Genomic DNA, 21,347 nt, shown 5'->3' on the forward strand with positions numbered 1-21,347 from the left:
AAGATGTTCAGTGTCTCAGTTTATCCTAGTCATCCCCTGCCTCTCAAATCTTGTCTTTCTTAAGTTAAACATCTCTAGTTCCTTCATCTATTCTTCATTTGACATAATTTGGAAGTATTTTTAAGGATTTGTTCAAACTTATTTACATTTTTCTTATGCAGTTGTGGTCTGATCAGGGCAGAGTAGGCCTATTACATCTCTTATTCTGGATATTACATTGCTATTAGTAACAGAGTAACCCCCATCTTCTTTTATAAAATGACCTTCATTACACTGAGTCATACTAAAAAGCCCCAGTTCCTCTTCAGATATATTGTTATTAAAACATATTGTTCTGAGTCTTGTGCAGTTAATATTTTGAACCTAAGTATGAATGCTTATTACTAAATTTTGCTTTATCCCATGATATATTTCTGCACCCTGTGTATTTTAACTGTAAAATTCAAAACAAGTCACTGTCTCTCTGATCTGTGTTTCTTCATTTCCTTATCTATAGTAAAGGGTTTGGATCCTATGTTCATTGTTACTCTCTCATATATTATCTATCCTTCCAGCCTTGTGCAGTTTGTACATTTGATGAGTATGTCATTTGGTTTCGGTATTGGTCAAAAATTTTGGACAAGATATTGTTCAATGGCCTGTTGTACCTATATCTGGCTTCTGGAAAATCTGTCTATCCATCCACATTTCTTTCTATCTTGATTTGATAGATTCTGAAATTTTTCTTTTCTTCCAAGTTATATCTAGGCCTAGAACCTATATGATTTCAGTAGATTAAAGGAAGCAAATGTTTATTGAACAACTGTCATTTGCCAGGCTTTTGTATTCTGTTTTATTTGTGTTAGTCCTCATATTAACTTTATTTTAATAGATAACAAAAGTACAACTTAAAAATTAATTTCACTTAGCTAGTAAACATTAGAGCTGGAATACCAATCTGTGAACACTACTCTGAACAATTCCTGGCAGATTCCTTTTTCTTTGTGTTTAAAATTCTGCACAATTTGTTGAAGAACCCCTTTCTAGTCCTAGTGATGTTTCTGATTTTAACTGATCAGCAGAGTTGATTTATTATTGAATCCATGAACAGACTCACAACCAAAATTTTGGAACTACTCAAACTGCTTAAAGTAATTTTAACATAATCTAACAGCATCATTATGAACAGAATGTTGCAAATTATGTGGATCCTATTCACTAAATAGGCCATTTATTAAATGGGTAATTTTCTGAAACTTCCCTGTGTATTAGGCACTGTGGATGGGCTCTTGTCCTTAAGGATATCTCAAGTGGGAGCTTTATTAATATACTTTGTTAGCAATTACTATATCTCCTTAAAGGTAGTAAAAGTATACTTAAAAATATGTTGGCTTTAATGCTTTAGCATATCATCATTAGCTAGTTTGTTATTATTGAACAAAAGTCTGTTTTATTGCTAAATACATAGACTAGTTCAAAATTCCTATAGTGCATTGCTTTTTACTTGATATTCCTTTTATGCAGTTGCTAATTTCTTTAAAAGTAGCAAAAGAGTACTTCTTTTAAAATTTACATTGACTTTAATGTTTTAGTGTTTTCCTAGTTTGTCATTTCTTGAAAAAGTCTGGTTTTATTTTGTTAAATTTAGAGCCTACTGTGTTTGGAAATTTGAAGTAAGGATACAGAATGATGATGTTATTAATTTATTAGGGGGAATGTTAAAATGTGTTTGTTGGAATAGTAAATTTGTCAATAAAAATATGTTTATGAAGTATTTTAGTCTCAAACACTGTTGACAGCTCCAAGATTTCCTACCTTCTCAAAATTCTCTTTTCTCTGGGCTTTTATTTAATGCTTTATTACCCTGGTTTTCTTCTTTTATCTTTAACCATTCCTCCCTGCTTTTAAAAAAGATAATCTTTATCATAATATTTTCTTCTTTCTGCCCCATAAGTGTATGCAATTCCCCAAAGCTCTGTTTTTGCTTCTTTTCGGTTTCTCATAACATCAGGATAGGAAGATTAGCAGAGCCAAAGGGCCAAGAACGTAAGAGGGAAGCAGAAAATGGGGGTTAGATCATCCTGAGGTTATCCTCTGGCCCCTTTTTTCCGGGTGTATGCAATCATGCATACTCCGAATGACATGTTCTTTTTCTTTTAAAAGAATGAAATAAAATATACATTTTGGAGAGATTGCTCTATCTATAATATGGAATGTAGATCAGAGGGAGGCAAGGATAGAAACAAATTGACTAGTTAGGAAACTATTTTAGTAAACTAGGAAAGAGATGACTGCTTGATTTGGGTGTTGGTAGTGGATATGTTGAGAAGCTAATGGATTTGGGGTATATTAAAGAGGTGGAGTCAAGAGGACTTGCTGGTAGATCTGGGGAGAATGGTGAGGGAATGAGTGAACTGAAAGATGAAACTAAGGTTTTGTGATAGGCAACTGGTTGAATTTACTGAGAGATAAAAGACTGAAAAAAGAATTGATTGGGGGGAAGACAGGGGACATGACAATCTGGATATGTTGAGTTTGGGATACTTGTGGTTTATTCAAATGGAAATGCACTGTGTGAGTTAGAAAGGTAGGAGAGAAATCTGTACTGAAGCTTCTTTTTTATGAATTATCAATATCCAAATTGTATACAAAATAATATGAATATATTATCTTACTTTGGGGAAGAATACATAGATGAGAAAGGTGACCAAGAATGGAGACCTGAAGAAATCCAACATTTAAGGGACAGAAAGAAGAATAGGAGCCTGTGAGGGAGGATCTTTCAGAGAGTTTGTAGGTATATCAGAGACCAAGAAAAGAGATTTCTTTTGAGAAGAAGAGTAGTCAACAGTGTCATGCTGCAGAAAGTAAGACAAGGACTAAAAAGTCCACTGGATTTGGTAATGGGGCCATTGGTCACTTGATGAGAACAAATTCTATCATATGGGAGTAGAATCTAGATTTCTTTCCCATTTGCCCCATATCTTAAAAGTCACTGAATCCTGTCACTTCTTTTGTTATTGTCTTTCCCTTTCTCAGTAGCACTTCTTTCCATTTTTTTTTAGTACTAGACCGTATACATAGTCTTCAAATTAATAGCAGTTTGAGCACCTACTCTCTCGTAGACTCTGTTGGAAATACAAAGACATGTAAGATATGATTCCTTTTCCAAGGAGGGGGAAGTAAAGGGGAGAAGGGAAGTAGTTTGAGCACTTACTATGTGCCAGGCACTTCATATATGATAACCCGTTGAATCCTCACAGCTATTCTGTGAGGTCAGTACTATGCCCCTTCTTTCTTTTTAAATAGAAATGGAAGCAAATACTCAGAACTTAAGTGGCTTGCCCAAAGTCACAGAGTTGTAGAGCTGGTACTTGAACTCAGATCTGTTTGGCTCCAAAGCTTATATGCTTTACTTTTTAATGCTTTGCTATCTATGATCTAGTTTATGAGAAGGTAAAATTGCCCAAAAGTTATATAATACTCAATTTAAGCAACAGCTTTGAGATAGTCAAAGAAGAAATGCCATAATAACATTTGACTATCATATAAATTATATAGATAATAATTTCTAGTATTAGAGTACTTTTCAGTATAAATATTTTCATTATTCCTCCTTGGGATTTTTAGTGCCTGGCAGAGAGTAGATGCTTAATAAATGTTTGAATGAATTTAGCGGGAGAAATGATGGTAAGTGGGGTGAGCTAGGCAGGGCTTTTAGAGGAGTGGGATTTAGTTTGGGTCTTGAAAGATGAATATAACTTTGAAAGAAAGATGGGGTGGGCTTTCCAGGCAGAAGGACAGAGTAGGCGAAGGATAGCGGGGAGGGAAGTGTAAGGCAGAGGTCGCAAACAGGCAGCTTGTGTGCTAGATAAGGCCTATAGACAAATTTTGTTTGGCTTGTCCATTGTTTTAGAAAAATTGGAATTAGTTATCACATGTCAAAGTTTTCATAAAAATCTGAATTTCCCACTGCTATTGAAAAATTGAAAGATCTGGCAAACCTGAGCCAACATTCTTGAAGAGCTCAGTAACTGCTGCCCATTCTACTGGATGGATGTTTATCCTCTATATGTGGCCAACTTTGATTGTATGTTTATTGGCCTGAACCCTATTAGCAAGTTTGCGACCCCTGATGTAAAGTATGTTGGGGTTGGGGAGGTAGGGGGTTTGGGAGGACTGTGAATAAGCCAAATTGGGCTGGAATGAAAGGTTTTATTAATGTGAATTATTGGGGAATATATAGGTAGATTGGAAGCCAAATTGTGAAGGACCTTGACTGTCCCCCTTTAGGGACGGAGGAGCCATTGAAAGTATTTGAATGGGGAGTGACATGTTCAAAGTAGTGTTAAGAAGATGAGCCTGACAGTAGCCTATAGGACGATGTAAAATGGGTAAGGTTTTTCTGGTAGGGAGTTCAGTTATGGATCTCTTGTAGCAGTGTTTGCATGAGATGATAATGGAATTGAGAGATTACAAAGAACTAGCAATGAATTGAATGAGAACCTAGGAGACATAATAGGGGGAAACGTAGAGTCATTAACTGAAAAGGAATCAAGACAGGAGTTAGTTTGGTTATGTTTTATGTTTGTTTTGTGTTCAGTTTTTGTTATTGTTGTTTTACTTTTTCATGGGGGAAGTTGGTGAGGGCAGGTGGGACAGGAAGATCTATTAAATGGTATATGTTGCTGTCTTATATGTGGAAATTTAACATTGGTAGTATAATTGGAGATTGTTTCTACTCTGAGTACTAAACTACTAAAAAGTAAAATGACTTACATAAGAGCCAATTCTATAGCTCAGGGTAGTTTAGGTGCCCACCTTGCCACTAAACCACATTACTAAGCTGAAAATCACCTTCTTGTTGTGGCTTTGAGCATTTCACTCCACTTTGGTCCTTCTAAATTCCATGGGTTAGTGCTTTGCTTACTTTGAATTTCACCTTGCATGCTGCAATTACTAGATTTGTCATACTTGTCTTCCAGTTGATGTAGAACATTCTCATGTTCGATTTCTGGGAAACCTGGTATTGAACCTGTGGGATTGTGGTGGGTAAGTACCATCATCTACTTATTTGTTTATAAAGCCAATGGCAGTAACCATGGCTTCTAATATAATCAGTATGACAAATATACCTCAGTAACTGTTATTTATAATAGATACATTGGGTAGAATTATTTCATACTTGGTACTTGATTAAATAAAGATCTCTGATTTTTGTTAACTGTGGACGTGCCTTCTGTATGTGACATGTTTAAGTATCTCTAACACAAACTTCACCTAGATATGTGTAGTATAGGTTAAGCATTCTCTATTTTGCAGGGGCATAAATTGGGTTTCTTTTGCAGTGTTAGATGATTTGACACAAGTGCCAAGCTTTTAGCTACCACACCATAATAATTTGTTTTAAATAATTAAAAAAATTATCTCCAGGCAATCTAAGCACTATAGATCAAACTCTGAGCATGTACAATCTGGCTGAGTTACACACTGTTAGAAAGTAGGAGACAGCTCTTCTCATGACCAACGCACTCACCAAAAAAAAAAAAAAAAAATATTTTTTCATCACAAATTTACACACTCACTGTGCTTCTATGCCAATGTTCAGTGCTACTCTTTGGCCATTTATATCTCTGATATGAAGCAGCAGTATGTAGTGCACAGTGGTTAGGAATATAGGTATTGGAGTTAGGTTGGGGTTTATATCTCAGCTTTGTTAGCTGTTTTATCTTGGGTAAATCATTTAAACTCTGAGCCACAGTTTCTGGTACAAAATTAATAGTAATGGTACCAATTCAGGGTTATTTTGATAATTGAGATTTTATATAAAAATACATACCACAGTGTCTCACAAAATAAGTAGATATTATTGTCAGCTCTGTTTCCCAGGCCTTAGTATAAAACCAAATAAAGAATAGGAGCTCAGTGAATATTTGTTGAAAGGGTAATGTGATAGCCAAATACTATCTAAGAAAATGATTTCATTCCTGTTAGCAGATGGATCACTTAACATCCTAGCAGCTCTCTCCATATAATCCTTACTCATTGTCATTATTTCCAGTTCTCTAGTCTGTGTAAAGATATTAGTCCAAGTCCCTTGCTTTAAGATATAATCTTCCAAGGTCAAGTAGCTTATTAATAGCAAGATACAGAACTAGAACCTAGATTCATATCCCACTCCCCCATCCCCTGCTACACAATGGTACTATTTTCTGCTGTCTACCTATTGACTGAGGACTTCTTGGGAAGTAGCATTCAGCGTAAGAAGCAAAGACCAACATTCTTCTAAAAAATTATCATTACAGTTATTTTCATATAGTTTAGAATATTTGACTATTGAGTTCTTCATTCAGAAATATTTCATTGAGCATCTGACACTCCTTTAAATCTGAGAAACTGAGGAATAGTACCAAACATGGTTCTTGTCTTGCTGTCTAGGGAAATGAATGTCATTAATTAAAGACCCATATAAGTATGTGTAATGTCATACTTGTAGTAGGTGTTGGCAATGAGAGTAATGTATTGGTAAATGAGCCTATGGTAAGTACATTAGCTCAAATCAGGGATGTCAGGGAAAGTCATAGTTTGTATGAGGAAATGTGGATTGAATTGAAACCTAAAGGAACAAGCAAGAATTAATTAGATGAAAAAGCATGGGAGTAGTATCAGAGTCAAAGTGAGCAGCATGTATAAAGGCCCCATGGTGGATAAACCATGACCCACTTGAACTGGGAAAGGGTCTATGTGTATAGAGCACCAAAAGAGGAGCAGAGGGTGATGCAAGTTATGTCTCAAGAGGTAAGGTAAAGGGACTGGGGATATAGCTCAGTTGGTAGAGTGCTTGCCTTGCATGTACAAGGCCCTGGATTCAATCCCTAGCACCACACACACAAAAAAAGAGGTAAGGTAAGACCAGAATTATTTGCTATTATTTGCCCTATAAATTGTAGCCTTAAGATTATCTTTTGCATTGATGAAGCTTGAACTGAGGACTTGCTTACTATCTATTTTTCCTACCAGACAAGACACCTTCATGGAAAATTATTTCACTAGCCAACGGGACAACATCTTCCGAAATGTGGAGGTTCTGATTTATGTCTTTGACGTGGAGAGCCGCGAACTTGAAAAGGACATGCACTATTATCAGTCATGCCTGGAAGCCATTCTCCAGAACTCTCCAGATGCCAAAATTTTTTGCTTGGTTCACAAAATGGATCTGGTACAGGAGGATCAACGGGACCTGGTAAGAAATGGAACGGGTGCTACACAAATTTGTACCATACTCTTTTCAGCAAAAATGTTCTCAGAATTAAGCTTTCAAACTAAAATCTTATCATTTGTTTTAAGAAAACATTCTTAAAAACATTTTTTTCATGGTAAGAGAAATGTGATATTCAATTAGCAAATAAATTTTAGAATTAGGTAAGGAATCTGACCATGTGACAACACTAAGCAGCCTTTATTTTTAAAATGTTTATTGCTCCATTGTTTTACTGTCAAGCCTAGAGACCCACCAAGAATGAGAGGAAGAAAGGTTGCTGCTGTCACTGGTAGTTACCAGTTCAGGTGCCAACCATACTGTTAGGCTCTAGGCCAGGTTCTTCATAATTGCACTGACATAGTATGTTTCTCTTCTTTTCTAGTACAAATGACAGTACTAGAGAAGACACAGTAGGAGGTGAAGTCACCAAGATGGTATAGTAGGAAATATCAGCCTTCATCCCCTCATATTAAAAAAATGTAGGTAACTACCTATAAACTAGTATAGCCTAGAGAGGGATCAAAGACCCATCAGAGGAAAAAAATTAAAGTAGAAGGCATAAAATCCTACCTAGTTTTGAGACTCCAGGACTGGCAGATCAAAAACATAGTCTAGTTCTAGTTCACTTAATATAGGAGAATTAGATTTGTAAGGTCTGAAGTGAAAGAGAAGATCCCCCTCTATTTCTTAGGGTATAACTAAGGAAAGCAGTTTTAGAACATACTAGTCATATAGAAGAATATAATTCTTCCTTGGGTTGTAATGTTAGAGTTTAAGTCTAAAGGAGTTTGGGTAATAGCTATGGTAAGGAATACTTTTTTCTATGACTATTTACAGGATTGCCTCTACTATTCAAATGTTTCTAGATTATTTTGCAGGCTTTCAAAAACCATTTGACAAGGTTCTGCATTTGACTCAGAACTGTACTTTTGAATATCCAGTAGTTTTTTAAACTCTTTCCCCTTCTCCATCTCCCAGAAAACTATGTATAAGTATCTGTCCTGCCAGGCACAGTGGCACGCACTTGTAATCCCAACAACTCGGAAAGCTAGCGCAGAAAGATTACAAGTTTGCAAATTTGATGCTAGCCTCAACAACTTAGCAAGACCCTACAAAACTTAGCAATACCCTGTCTCAAAATTTAAAAATGAAAAGGGCTGGGAATGCGACTCAGTGGTTGTTTTAGTCAGGTTTTTCACTGCTGTGACTAAAAGATCTGACCAGAACAATTGTAGAGGAGGAAAAGTTTATTTGAGGGCTCACAGTTTCAGAAAGTTTATAGAAGGCCGGCTCCATTCTTTGGGGCTTGAGGTGAGGTTGAACATTCATGGCAGAGTGTGTGGCATAGGGAAGCAGCTCATATGAGAACAGGAAGACTCCACTTTTCAGATACAGATATATACACCAAAGCTATGCCCTAATTCCCACCTCCTCCAGCCATACCCTACCATTTCAGTTACCACTCAGTGAATTCCTATCAGGGGATTAAATCACTGATTGGGTTAAGACTATTACAACCCAATCATTTCTCCTCTGAACCTTCTTGCATTGTCTCATACATGAGCTTTTGGGGGACACCTCACATGCAAACCAGAACAGTGGTAAAGCACCCCTGGCTTAAATCCGCAGTACAAAAAAAAGTATGGGTCCTGAGTTGGTGAAGCTTTAAAAATAATTTCAATCCTTAGCCAAAATTACAATTAAATCTAGAACATTTCAATAAATGAGCTCCTTATGAATATTTCAATCACTTATAATTTTGAATTAAATTTTCTTTCATATGACTATCCCCCAAAGATATATTAATATTCTTTAGTGGATTTTAAACTTAATATCTTTAATTTCATTAAAGATTTAAAGATGGAAGTTTTAAAGTATAAATAATTAAGTGCTTCTCAAAATACAAAGTTCCGTTAAGATTTATTTCCCTGCATGTGCATGAATGTTGTGGTTTTCCAGAGAAACAGAGACAATGAGATATGTTTGTATATAAAGAGACAGAAGGAGATGAGGGAAGTATTTATTTAAGTAATAGCCTCCACTGAATGTGGAGGCTGGCAGTTCTGAAATCTTGAGAGCAGGTCCTTAGACTAGAGACCCAGGAAAAACAGGCAGTGTAGCAGTTTAAGGCAGAAGGCAATGTGAGGGTAGGTTCCCCTCGTCTTTATAATATCAGTCTTTTTCTCTAAATGTCTTATAGATAAGGCCCATCCACATTATGGAGGGTAATCTGTTTTACCCAAAGTCTACTGAATTAAATGATAATCTCATCTAAAAAGTACTTTCACAGTGACATCTAGGCTGCTGTTTTACCCAGTGTTGAGTACTATGGCCTAGTCATGTTAACAAAAAATACTAACCATTATGGTCCACCCTTTTCAACTAGGCACTCATACACATTTTCTAAAAGCATAATTAATTTCCAAATAAATATAATAACACAATTATAATTCCACATAACTTGATACAACTTTTCTGCATACAACTAGAAATACACTAACTCTTTCCAGATAAGTCCTTGGGTAATGTTTATTCTTCTACTTTCTATCCTGTAACTTAAATATTACAATGTAAATAGTACTTAAAATAATATTGATATAATAAAGTTTATACATCATATGTTCATGATAAATGGATAAAAGTGAAAGACATGCTTAGTATATATCCACTTATACATATTCATAACAAAATCAAGGAAGAAATACTCATGACAGTTATAATTCTCATTTACATGTACTCACATGATCTTGGCTGGTATTTATAACTGCCTTCTTCAATTCTGGATTGCCTTTGCACCTCAGCTGGTTGTATTTCTTTACTGGTAGGATGACCCTAAAACCATTAGTAGACCTAATGGTCTAGGCCATTAGTAGACCTGCCTGAATTGGGTAGTTGTGGTTTTCCACAGGGTATGATATTGTTAATAGATACCCTGAGGGATCTCTTTTATTTTTGACACACTTTTCCCAAACTCCATCGTGAAATATAGTCCAGTTTCCCCATGATAGTTAGTATCAGTCACCCCAGAGAGCACAGGAACTCCCTTTTTTGCCAATTCATTTAGAGGCATGAGGACCCCAAAGTAGCTGGTGGCAGTTTTAATCTCTAGTTCAGTTTAATTATTGTTATATTTCCTGGCATACTCATTCCTGCCTTTGGAACTGAGACCTTCAGGCCAGCAGAGTATAAAGTCATAGAGACAAGAAACAAAAACTTTGTCCTTTACCCTTAGTAATGGCTAGTGCATTACTAAGGGTGATAATAAGTGGTGCCACTCCCATTACCACTCTTTGAATCCTGGAGCCATGAATCCTCACTGTGGTAGAAAAAACAGCAAACATTGGATGCTGAATGAGAGCATATAGCCTCCCAGACAGCCTTGTCCCAGCCCTATAAATTTTTGCCACCTAACTGAGCTTTCAAAAGCCCACTCTATCATTCTGTCAAGCCAGCTGCATTAGGATGGTTGGGAACATGATAAGAACAATAAAGTCTGGGCCCATTGCTTTATTTTATTTGCTGTGGAGGAAGTTCCTTGATTAGAAGCAATATCATGCGCCATACCATGATAGTGGATGAAGCATTCTAAATTTACAGATGGTAGTTTTGGTAGAAGTACTGTATAAATGGAAGGTGAATCAATACCCAGAATTAAGTGTCTATTCCAATAAGTGTAGAATGCTGCCCCTTGCATGATGGAAGCAGACCATTATAATCAAGTCATCATCATATAATTGCCTGTTCACCTGGAGGACTGGTATGTATTTTGGATTCAGTGTTGGTCTCTGCTGATGGCAGATTGGGCACCCATCAGTGGCCACAGCCAGGACAGCCTGGGTGAGTGAAAGTCTATGTTGCCTAGCCCACATATTACTTTTAACCCTTTCACCATGTCCATTTATTTTCCTGAACCCATTGAGGTGGATAAAGATACAGACTGGTATCCACAGAACAGGTCATCCTATCCACTTGAATATTAAAATCCTCTTTTATTGAGGTTACCCTTTGGTGGGCATTCACCTGAGACACAGATATCTTCACAATTTTTTTTTGTCTATTGGAAGAGATTTATCTATATACCTCTTCCATTTTTCCAGATATGTTCCTTCTAAGTCCCTGACCATCCAGCAAACCAATGGCTACAGCTCATGAGTCATAGCTGTATATCTGGCCATTTCTCCTTCCAAGCAGAGTGAACAACCAGTTGCTCAAGGTTCTTTCCAATGGGAGGATTTCACCTTCAACACTTTCTTTTAGGGATGTCCCAGAAATGGGCTACAGAGCTACAGCTGTTCACTTCTAGGTGATGCCCATGTATCATTCAGAACCATCTATAGACCAGGCCCTAGTCTTCTCTTCCTCAGTCAACTGATTATAGGGAATGCTCCATGAAGTCTTAGGTGCGGGCTGTAAGAAAAGGCAATGTAGCAGCAAAGGAGGACTGCAGGTATTTGGAACACTTCTTAAAATGTAACTTACTTATGCCCTCAAGACTTTCATGGGCCCAGTCTCACAAATATATGACTTTAACTTGGTGATGGAGAACTGCTATACATGTCTGACTTTATGGTTTGGTAGATTAAATAACAACCAGTTTGTGATGAACAGCACAGTCCCATGGTAACTTGGTAGCCTGTGGGACATGTTCAGTTTGTATGTACTATGGCTTAGTAATTGGCCAAGAGCTGTTTCTTGAAAGGAAAGTAATTATCTGTGGAGAATAGTAGGGCTTTGTTTCAGTACCCTAAATACGCGCATTGCAGTTCACCAGTAGTGGCCTATAAAAGTCTCCAAACAGCTTCCCTATGTGCTCCTTACACTTAAAGCATTGTTGAATTTGTTGGACAATATGGTCTAAGAGCAGCTTGCACAGCTGGACCTGTCGCAGAGCCCTCATTGGTGCTGGGCCCCATTCAAAAGTAGCAGCTTATTTGGGTCACTCAGTAAATAAGCTGGAGTAATGCATCTAGAGTAATATTTTGCCTTCACAATCTACATAGGCCTATTAGATGATGTACATTTCTCTTTTGTCCTTAAAAAGTAAAGGTAACAGACTTGGGTTGTGGCTCAGTGGTAGAGCACTTGCCTAGCATGTGTGAGGCACTGGGTTCAATCCTATGTACCACATAAAAATACATAAATAAAATAAAGGTATAGTGTTGTCCATCTACAACTAAACATTTTTTTTAAAAAAGGTAGTATACTCCTGAATTTTTGTCACACTGCTTTTCAGCCTTCTGACATTCAGATGTCTTTCCAATAAGTCTGATGTAACTACTTCTTGCTCACTGGGTTTGATCAGCATAATGTTATTAATGTGATGGACCAGTGTAGTATCCTGTAAAAGGAAAAGGTGACCAAGAGCCCTATAAATTAAATTATAACATAGGACTAGAGAGTTGATATCTTCCTCAGTAAGTCAGTGAAGGTGTTTTGCTGGCCTTGCTACCTAAAAGCAAATTGCTTCTGGTGGATTTTATGGGCAAGTCTGGAGAAAAAGGCATTTGTCAGAAAAATAGTTGCATATAGGTACCAGGGGATGTGTGAGTTTGCTCAAGGAATTGGGCCACATCTTTTACAACAGTTGAAATTATAATCACCTCCTAAGTAAGCTTATGGAAATCCATGTCCAAGAGCTAGCTGCCTTCTGTAGAGCCTGAAGAGGCAAAATGAGTTGGGATGTGGTGGGAATTGGTAACCTTGTATCTTTTAAATCTTTTATGGTGGCAATAATTTCCACAGTCCCTTCAGGAATTCAATATTGCTTTTTTTTTTTTTTATTGTTGGTCGTTCAAAACATTACACAGTTCTTAATACATCATCTTTCACAGTTTGATTCAAGTGGGTTATGAACTCCCAACTTTACCCCGTACACAGATTGCTGTATCACATCAGTTACCCTTCCATTGATTGACATATTGCTTTTCTAGTGTCTGATGTATTCTGCTGTCAGTCCTATTCTCTACTATCCCCCCTCCCCTCCCCTCCCCTCCCCTTTTCTCTCTCTACCCCTTCTACTGTAAATCAATATTGCTTTTAGTTTATTATTTTCCTAGGAAAAAGCAGTTCTAGTGGTTTTCACTTGACTTTTCCTGCCATATTAGTCATCACCCCACAGATAATGGAACCAATGTGGAGATTCAGTCAGTTGCTGAGTATGTCTGTTCCAAATATGTACTCTGGAATTGGGATATAACCACAGTGTGGTTTGAGGAACCATGGGCCCACTGTGAGACAAACCTGAACTAAAACTTTATTGACCACTGTATTAGCATTCTCTATAGGAACAGAATCAACAGGAAGTATAATTATAAAAAAGGATTTATTAGGTTATCTTATGCCACCAGAAGCTGGATAGTCCACAATGGCCATCTGCAGGCTGGAGAGCTGGAAGAACCAGTAGCTACACAGTCCACAGGCTGAGCCCCAGAACAATTACTGACAGAGTCCACTTTGGAAGAGTGAAGAAAATAGAGTCCTATATCCTCAGATGTTCATAGCAGCAGTCAAAAACCCGTTTCAGAAGAATTGAGCTTGCATCTGCTGCTGCTTCCTTGTTCTTCCAACTTTTATTCCATCCAAGCCATCATCCTATTGGTTGGTGCTGCCCACATTTAGGGACGGTCTCCATTTCAGTTGGTTATACCACATGTCAATCCTTCCTAGACCCATCCTCACTGACACACCCATAAATCCCTTAATCTTCAGCATCTCTTAATCCAAATATCCGCCCCCTTGTCAACTTGATATCCAAATATGACTCTTTACATCACACTTAATCTCCAAATAAATACAACAAGGTTATAATTCCACCTAACATAACTATCCTTCCTACAACCGAATATACTAGTTCTTTCCCCAGAATAGAAGAATAAACAAAAACACTACTAATGTTAAGTCAATCAGTATTACTTTACAGAATGAATAACAGGAGAGTAACAATTATTTCCTCTTAATGCATTTGTTAAGTATGCCCAAACATATTCTTAGTGGAATAGGGAAGAATTATCAATGGCAATTACAATCCTCATTTCTGTAACTGGTCATGTGGCCATAGTTGGTATTTATGACTACATTCTTCTACTACCCATTCTGTATTTCCTCTACCTTCAACAACTACCTCAGTGGTCATGGTTCTTTACCTAGAGGAGTGACCCACACCTTCATTCCTAAAGGGTCTAAGACATTTGTCATCTTGTCTGGATTGGGTTGTTGTAGTTTCCCATTGATTTTAATAAGGGGACAGAGCAATACCAAGAGACACCCTAAGGGATCTCCTGTACTCCAGGAGTATGCTTCCTTATCTCCATTGTGGAGTAACAGTCCAATGTCCCCTTGATAATCTGGATCAATCATCCCCACCAGTACCATAACTCCTTTCATAGTCTGTTGACTCAGAGGCATGAGGAGCCCAAGTGTCCATGGTGAAGTCTTAACTTCCAGTTTAATGAAATCATTGTTGTATCTCCAGGCAGAATCATTTCTCCTGAAAGTAAGACTTCTAAGCCTATACAACATAAGGTTGCAGGGAAGAAGCAAAAGCTTTCCTTGTGGGTTATTAGGAGTAATGATGAATGAGTAGTACCATTCCTGTCTCACCCCTTGATTCCTGGACCTGTGAATTCTAGCAATAGGAGAGATAGTAACATATAATGGATGCTGATTCAGAGTGTTCTGAAGGTTCTGAAGAACCTTGCCCTAGCCTGCAATGTATTACCACCTAACTGGTGCTGTAACTACAACTTCAAGAGTCCGTTCCTTCATTCTTTGAAACCAGCTGCTTCAGGATGGTGAGGATTATGGTAAGACCAGTGAATCCCATGAGCATGAGCCCATTGCCTTACTTCTTTGGCTGTGAAGTGAGTTCCTTGGTCCAAAGCAATGCTGTACAGAATTGCTATACCAGCCACATGTACTTAGGCATGAATGGCTTGATCTTTGAGTCAAGCATATGCTACTGGCATGAAGAACCAGGTAGTATGATTATAAAAAGGGATTTATTAGGTTGGCTTATGTGACCAGAAGCTGGATAGTCCACAGTGGCCATCTGCAGGCTGGAGAGCTGGAAGAACCAGTAGCTGCACAGTCCAAGAGGCCAAAGCCTAGAATAGGAGGGATCAATAGTGTAATCCTAGTCTAAGACTGAAGGCTTCTGGAGAATCACTGGCAGAGTCCACTTTGGAAGAGTGAAGAAGCTAGAGTCCCATATCCTCAGATGATCACAGCAGCAGTCAAAAACCCGTTCCAGAAGAATTGAGCTTGCATCTGCTGCTGCTTCCTTGTTCTTCCAACTTTTATTTCATCCAAGCCATCATCCTATTGGTTGGTGCTGCCCATGCTTAGGGAGGGTCTCCGTTTTGGTTGGCTCTCTCACATGTCAGTCATTCTCTGACATACCCATAAACTCCTTAATCCTCATCATCTCTTAATCCTATCAAGTTGACCACTACAACTACTGACTTTCCTACTCTTGACTAGTGGACTATAGTAATATTTTGTGTCTCCTGGAATTTCAGAGCCAGTGCTCAGTCGTCCCCCAAAGGTTGGATCATTTCCTTTTCCCCAAAGCACAGTTACCCTTGTAAAAGGTCTTAGGTTCATTTGGAGGAGGCAGGGAGGAAAAATAATAGTATAAACTTTGGGCAGTATAGTGGGGTCCTTCCTTACCTGGACCCACCCTTCTTTTTATTCAAGATGCTCTAGGTCTGTAAACTAATACAAGTCTATTGAGGGGTCCTGATTCTGTTCTTATGGTTCAAGTTAGATTTTGGACCACTTGACTTAGACTCTTCTACTTATATAGAAGAAGTGGGAATTTAGTCGATATCCCATCTATTTCACTTCTAAGTACCACCATGATCAACTAGCAAACACTATAGGTCTCAGTCAGAGACCTACTCTGTCAGATTAGGCCTACCTTGCATTTGGTGAGTGTCTCCACCTTGCTCCTACCACTTTAGGATCCAACTGCCACCATTGCATTTAGGTTCCCGAATTCAGTAGCAGCAGTTCCCACTGTCAGGTCTGGCCTACAGAGAAGAGTGATCAGAGCAGGGAAGGAAGCTGGGCTCCTCTCACAAATTTATTTCTCACAGTCATAGTGAAAGGTCTCTTCTGGCACTTACCAAGACTGGTAAGTAGGTCTTAAATGACAAATCCATTTGAACATTCCAGTCTCCCTAAGCCTTTGGATACCTTCCCTTATATACTAATGCAGGTCAGGTATTTCAGCTTCACATAGCATAGGCCATTTGGGGTTCATATTTCAGCCAAGCAACCAAACCATTAGAAACCTAAGAGAGATGGTGATGGTAAATCAGGTCTGTTGTAAGACAGCTACCTCAGGGGATATCATTACCTTCCCCTGAGGCAAAGTAGGGTTAATTTTAAATCTCAATGTAGTGGCTGCTTCTATTTGCAGAGACTCATGAGAAGTTAGGAGTTCAGTGTCCTAGTCTTCATTAAGATCTTCCCATATGACTCTTATTCCAATTTCTAGAATCCCATTCTTTCAGTCAGCACTCTAACAGAAGATACCCTGATTAATTGGGAATTAAATATGCATTGTGATTTATCCACTCACAGGATGAGATTCCAAGTTTAGTTTTCAGCAATCTCAGTTCTGCATCTATAGAGGGTATGGGTTTCTTCTAGGGTGAATATAGATAATTTGGGGTTATTTATATGGTACTTAAACTGGGGATTGAAATTTCTGAGCTCGTTTTTTTTTTTCTTTCTCTATTTGGTCCAGCACAATTAGTATAAGTCAGCCAATCTCATTACACACTCATTGTTTTGACAAAAAATATTCAAAATTATATACATGGTCACCCTTGTACATATTTGATTAGAAGTATTCAGTGGTAGTATTTTATATATCACTGTGAACTATTCACTGGTATCTTTACTACTGGAAATAGAGTTATTAACACCTTTAACTCTAATCATATTAAAGAAATGATTCCAGAAACCTCAAAAACCAATTGAGAAGACTCATCCTTAAAATTCTCTTCTAGAACCTATCAGTGCTAAAATCTGAATTTTGGTTCTCTGGAATTACAGGACCAATAGAATGTGTGTTGGTGGGAAGGGTTATGGAAGTAGAGATATTTGAGTAAAGGGAAGAAAGAAGAGTGATTTATTTTAAGGAGTTAGCTCACTCGATTTTAGAGACTGTCCTTGGAAAAGTTGATGTTGTACTTAAGATTGTTGAAGGCATTCTGTAGGTAGAGCTCTATTTTTCTCAGTAGTGAAACTTTTTCTTTTACATTATGGAGGGCAATTTGCTTTACTCAAAGTCAACTTATTTAAAACTTAACCTCTTAAAAAATATCATCACAACAACATCTGGACTGACATTTGACCAAATACCTGGGTACTGCAGCCTAGTCACATTGACACAAAAATTAACCATCATACACTTGCTCCCAATTCATCCACTCATGGGAAAATGGTATAACAATTTTTTCCAATGTACATATGGGCATATATACATAGAAATATATCCAAGATTGGTAGATGTTTGTGTGGGGGGGTTATATCTATATGTTGAAATACATACAGTGCATACATATGTAAATAATATATATGAATAGACATTTGAGAGAAATGTATATCAAAAGGTTAAATATTTTGATTTACAAAATCTTGATATGGGTATAACTCTTGAAATGCCCAGATTTAATGATTTGGAGTGTTAGATATTTTTTAAGATTCCTCTATATAAAAATTTTATTTTCTAATACAGTGCTCTCAATGTGTATAGAGCACACACAGTATAAGTCTAAATAATTCTAGTAACCAGTAGCACTTTTACACTTGTCCTGAGATAATTTCTGCCATTCTAGTTTGTGAAATAAGGTACATATTCCAAATTCCTCTTAAGGAACAAAAGCTTTTGATTAAAACATGTTGAAATAATTACATCTTAGATTTTGCAATCAAAGAGGAGAACTGTTATATGCTGATCAGTATGTTGGACTGTTTAATTCAGATTTTTAAAGAGCGAGAAGAAGATCTGAGGCGTTTGTCTCGCCCGTTGGAATGTTCTTGTTTCCGAACATCTATCTGGGATGAAACTCTCTATAAGGTGTGTATGTTTCCTGGGTTCTCTCATTTTAAGAGCATGAAAAAGAGCTAGAAGAATATTAACAAAATTGAAATATTTTAAACAATTTCATAGCCATCTTGATTTGTTGTACTAAAAAATGAAATAATCTGCAACAAATTGAAGAATACCAAACTTAACAGATTTTGGTTTTAATCCTACATTGGGTCGACATTGTTACCAAATCATATTGAATTAGCCAGTTTGGGTATGATTAATTTGATACTGACTTTGTGAAAGCAGAAACTTTACTCACTGGCCATCATATATTTTGAACTGTCATGGTCTCAATTCTAACTGGAGTTGTATCTTGTATACAGGTACCTCTATATGATATAAACTAGTTTACCTAAGTTTGGGTAGTAGTAGAAGAAAAATACTTAGTGGAGAGACTGGAGAAGGGAATCTTAGGATGAGACATATTATTCCTAGAGTATAGTAGCTTCAACTTTCATGCCAGATTGGAGACCAACATTCTTTCAACCAGGATTGTTCCCCTTGATGGAATGGATACCACACTGCTTGAAGTAATTATAGAGATTATAACAATAATTCTGTACGGATGAAGCTGAAATTACCTATTGGCACATAGGCTCCTGCTTCCTCCCTTTTTTCTACTGAGTGATTTAAGGACTATCTCCTTTTGGATCCTCCTGTGGTCAGACCTTTCCTTCAGACTGCTTCTGGTATCCATTGACAAGTCTGACTCTGAGTGGCAAAGGATCCTTCTCTGTCATTGATAGCTAGAGCCTCAGTATCAACTGCATCTGACAAGTGTCTACAACCAGAAGCACAGAAACCTGACTTGCCAAGGAGAAAAGCCATTGGACTTTAAAAATAGCCATTTTTTTAAACTAATTCACTTTTTTCCCCAATATTATGTTGACCCAGCCTCACTCTAATAACATCATTTTGAGATACCTGTCTAGGAAGTACTGTTCTAGATTAATATGGGCCGAATTTCTCTCAAAGCCTTATTCCCATAGAACAGGTAACCGTGAATAAGGATGGACATGACGCACTGATAAGAACCAACTGCGGTGTGAAGGATGGCAATACATAACACGACCAAAGACAATTGGCTAATCACAACACTGCTGTGAGTGACAATGTCTCTGCTGTGGTTAGCTTTGGTGCCTTCTCCAAGGTAAATTCAGCAGTGACATTAACACCGACCTGGGAATTTGGAACCTGAATCCCTATGCCTAAGTAATAAAACTAAATGGATCAGAGACATGGCACTACTATCTCTTACATCAATGTTGCATAGAACTGACTTAAATTTTTATATTAAGTTTTATTCAACAAGCGCTCATTGCCTATCTACTTGATGCTGTTGCATACCCAGATGACTAAGATCAGATTCCTGCCGTCTAGTAGGGGAGAGAAGAAGAAAATACACCTAACCAGACAAATTGGAGTGAAAGTAAAGGAAGTATTATAATGGAAATACAAATAAAAGGGCCTTAAGAGACTAGAGGGAGGGTGTGGATAATTTCAACTGCTTATATTAGTCATACTCCTGGATGAAGTCAGTTTTAGGCAAACACAACGGACCTTTTGAAATTCTGTTGGATCAATAATTTTACACATGACAACAACCTTTGGGAATGATAATACCTCTGGTTCTCTTGTAATGGTATATTACACCACTGAGGGGAGGAGCCATTTGTCCATGTGGCTCTGATATTTTCACAAAATTGATTCTTGGATATATGTTTTATATAGCATTATTAGGTTCTTTAAAGAAATTTGCACTGTTGGATTTAAATATTTGTCTAAGGTCTAGATTAGAAGCTTTTTAACACAGTAGGTCATATTTTGCTACTTTTTTTTCCTAAGGCAACATAATGGCATTAAATCACCTGTTTAATTTTAATTATCAATGGAAAGAAGTTTCTCCAGCATTTCAAAAAAGTGTTTGAACTTAAAACTATTCAATTCAAGGATAAAAATCAAATATAGCTTCATTTTCTCATTTCATTTGTGTTATATTTAATGTCAGTATTTGTTTGGGATTCAATTGTCATCATGTTTTGCTGTTTATATGTGATGGTTTATAGTTTATTTACTCTTTTCAAAGGTCTGGGACTGGCTAACTGTTAGTAATATTACATTATGCTTCTGTTCTGTTAGGCTTGGTCCAGCATTGTTTATCAACTGATTCCCAATGTTCAGCAGCTGGAAATGAACTTAAGGAATTTTGCTGAAATTATTGAGGCTGATGAAGTACTTCTGTTTGAGAGAGCTACTTTTCTGGTAAGAACTTTTTGTTCTGAGGATATATTTCACACAGTACCTTCTATTCAGGAACAGAGAATAGCATGTTTCCCTTTTAGGAAGAACCTTTTTCTCTTGTCTCATTACTTCAGCATACTCAGCCCTATTTATAAAGTAATATTGTTGACAAGTGATTCTGAAAGAAGTCCTTTGGTGTTTAGCTCCTTTGTAACTAGTAAACCATAGGTTTTTGTAGGTATACCCTATTAGAGGGTTTAGATTATTTCTGCTAATAACTATTTATTTGTGATGAAGTATTCCTATTTTCTCTTGAATTTTATTATGAAATTTATTGTATTGTCCTTTTGAGATAACTCTCTTCCCTCCCTTTTCTCCAAAAGGCTAAGGTGAAAACTGGAAGAGAAGTAAGGGTCAACTCAGTGATATAGCTAAGAGCAGATGGAGAATTAAAGGGGAAAAGATGCATGTTGGTACTGTTACTTTTTGTATATATTGAACTTAGCAACTATATTAGACCCTACTGTTTTTTTTAATAGCTCTGAATAGAGGATGCAAAAGCTAGTATTATCTTTATAAATAAAATGTTTAAATACCAATGATAGAAAATGATGTCCCAACACACTGCATAAAAAAGTAATTGTTAACTAGCTTAGGAAATGTAACTCTTAAGAGCAGCTCCCAGTAAATAATTTGTTTCTGAGTTCTACCACTGCTTGGTAATTTTAGACATTTCTTAATCTCTCTGAGCTTGTTTCCCCT

The 21,347-nt window shown here is 37.2% G+C and overlaps 1 protein-coding gene across 9 annotated transcripts in view; it reads left to right on the forward strand.

Annotated features, from left to right (window-relative positions):
- Rragb (Ras related GTP binding B) overlaps window positions 1–21,347 on the forward strand; it is a 41,631-nt gene that overhangs the window by 5,199 nt on the left and 15,085 nt on the right. For 8 of the 9 annotated variants that reach the window (XR_013431832.1, XR_013431834.1, XR_013431831.1 and 5 more), the window contains exons 4-8: window positions 3,045–3,128; window positions 4,965–5,031; window positions 7,000–7,222; window positions 18,234–18,329; window positions 20,484–20,606. Coding sequence is in view for 5 of the 9 variants with exons in the window: in XM_040281457.2 (XP_040137391.1) it covers window positions 3,045–3,128; window positions 4,965–5,031; window positions 7,000–7,222; window positions 18,234–18,329; window positions 20,484–20,606 (593 nt within the window). In the remaining 4 variants the exon portion in view is untranslated. The remainder of the gene's footprint in view (window positions 1–3,044; window positions 3,129–4,964; window positions 5,032–6,999; window positions 7,223–18,233; window positions 18,330–20,483; window positions 20,607–21,347) is intronic. The other variant, XM_005340804.5, reaches the window with a different exon arrangement.

This window comes from Ictidomys tridecemlineatus, chromosome X (assembly GCF_052094955.1).
Source record: "Ictidomys tridecemlineatus isolate mIctTri1 chromosome X, mIctTri1.hap1, whole genome shotgun sequence".
Taxonomy (NCBI): Eukaryota; Metazoa; Chordata; class Mammalia; order Rodentia; family Sciuridae; genus Ictidomys; species Ictidomys tridecemlineatus.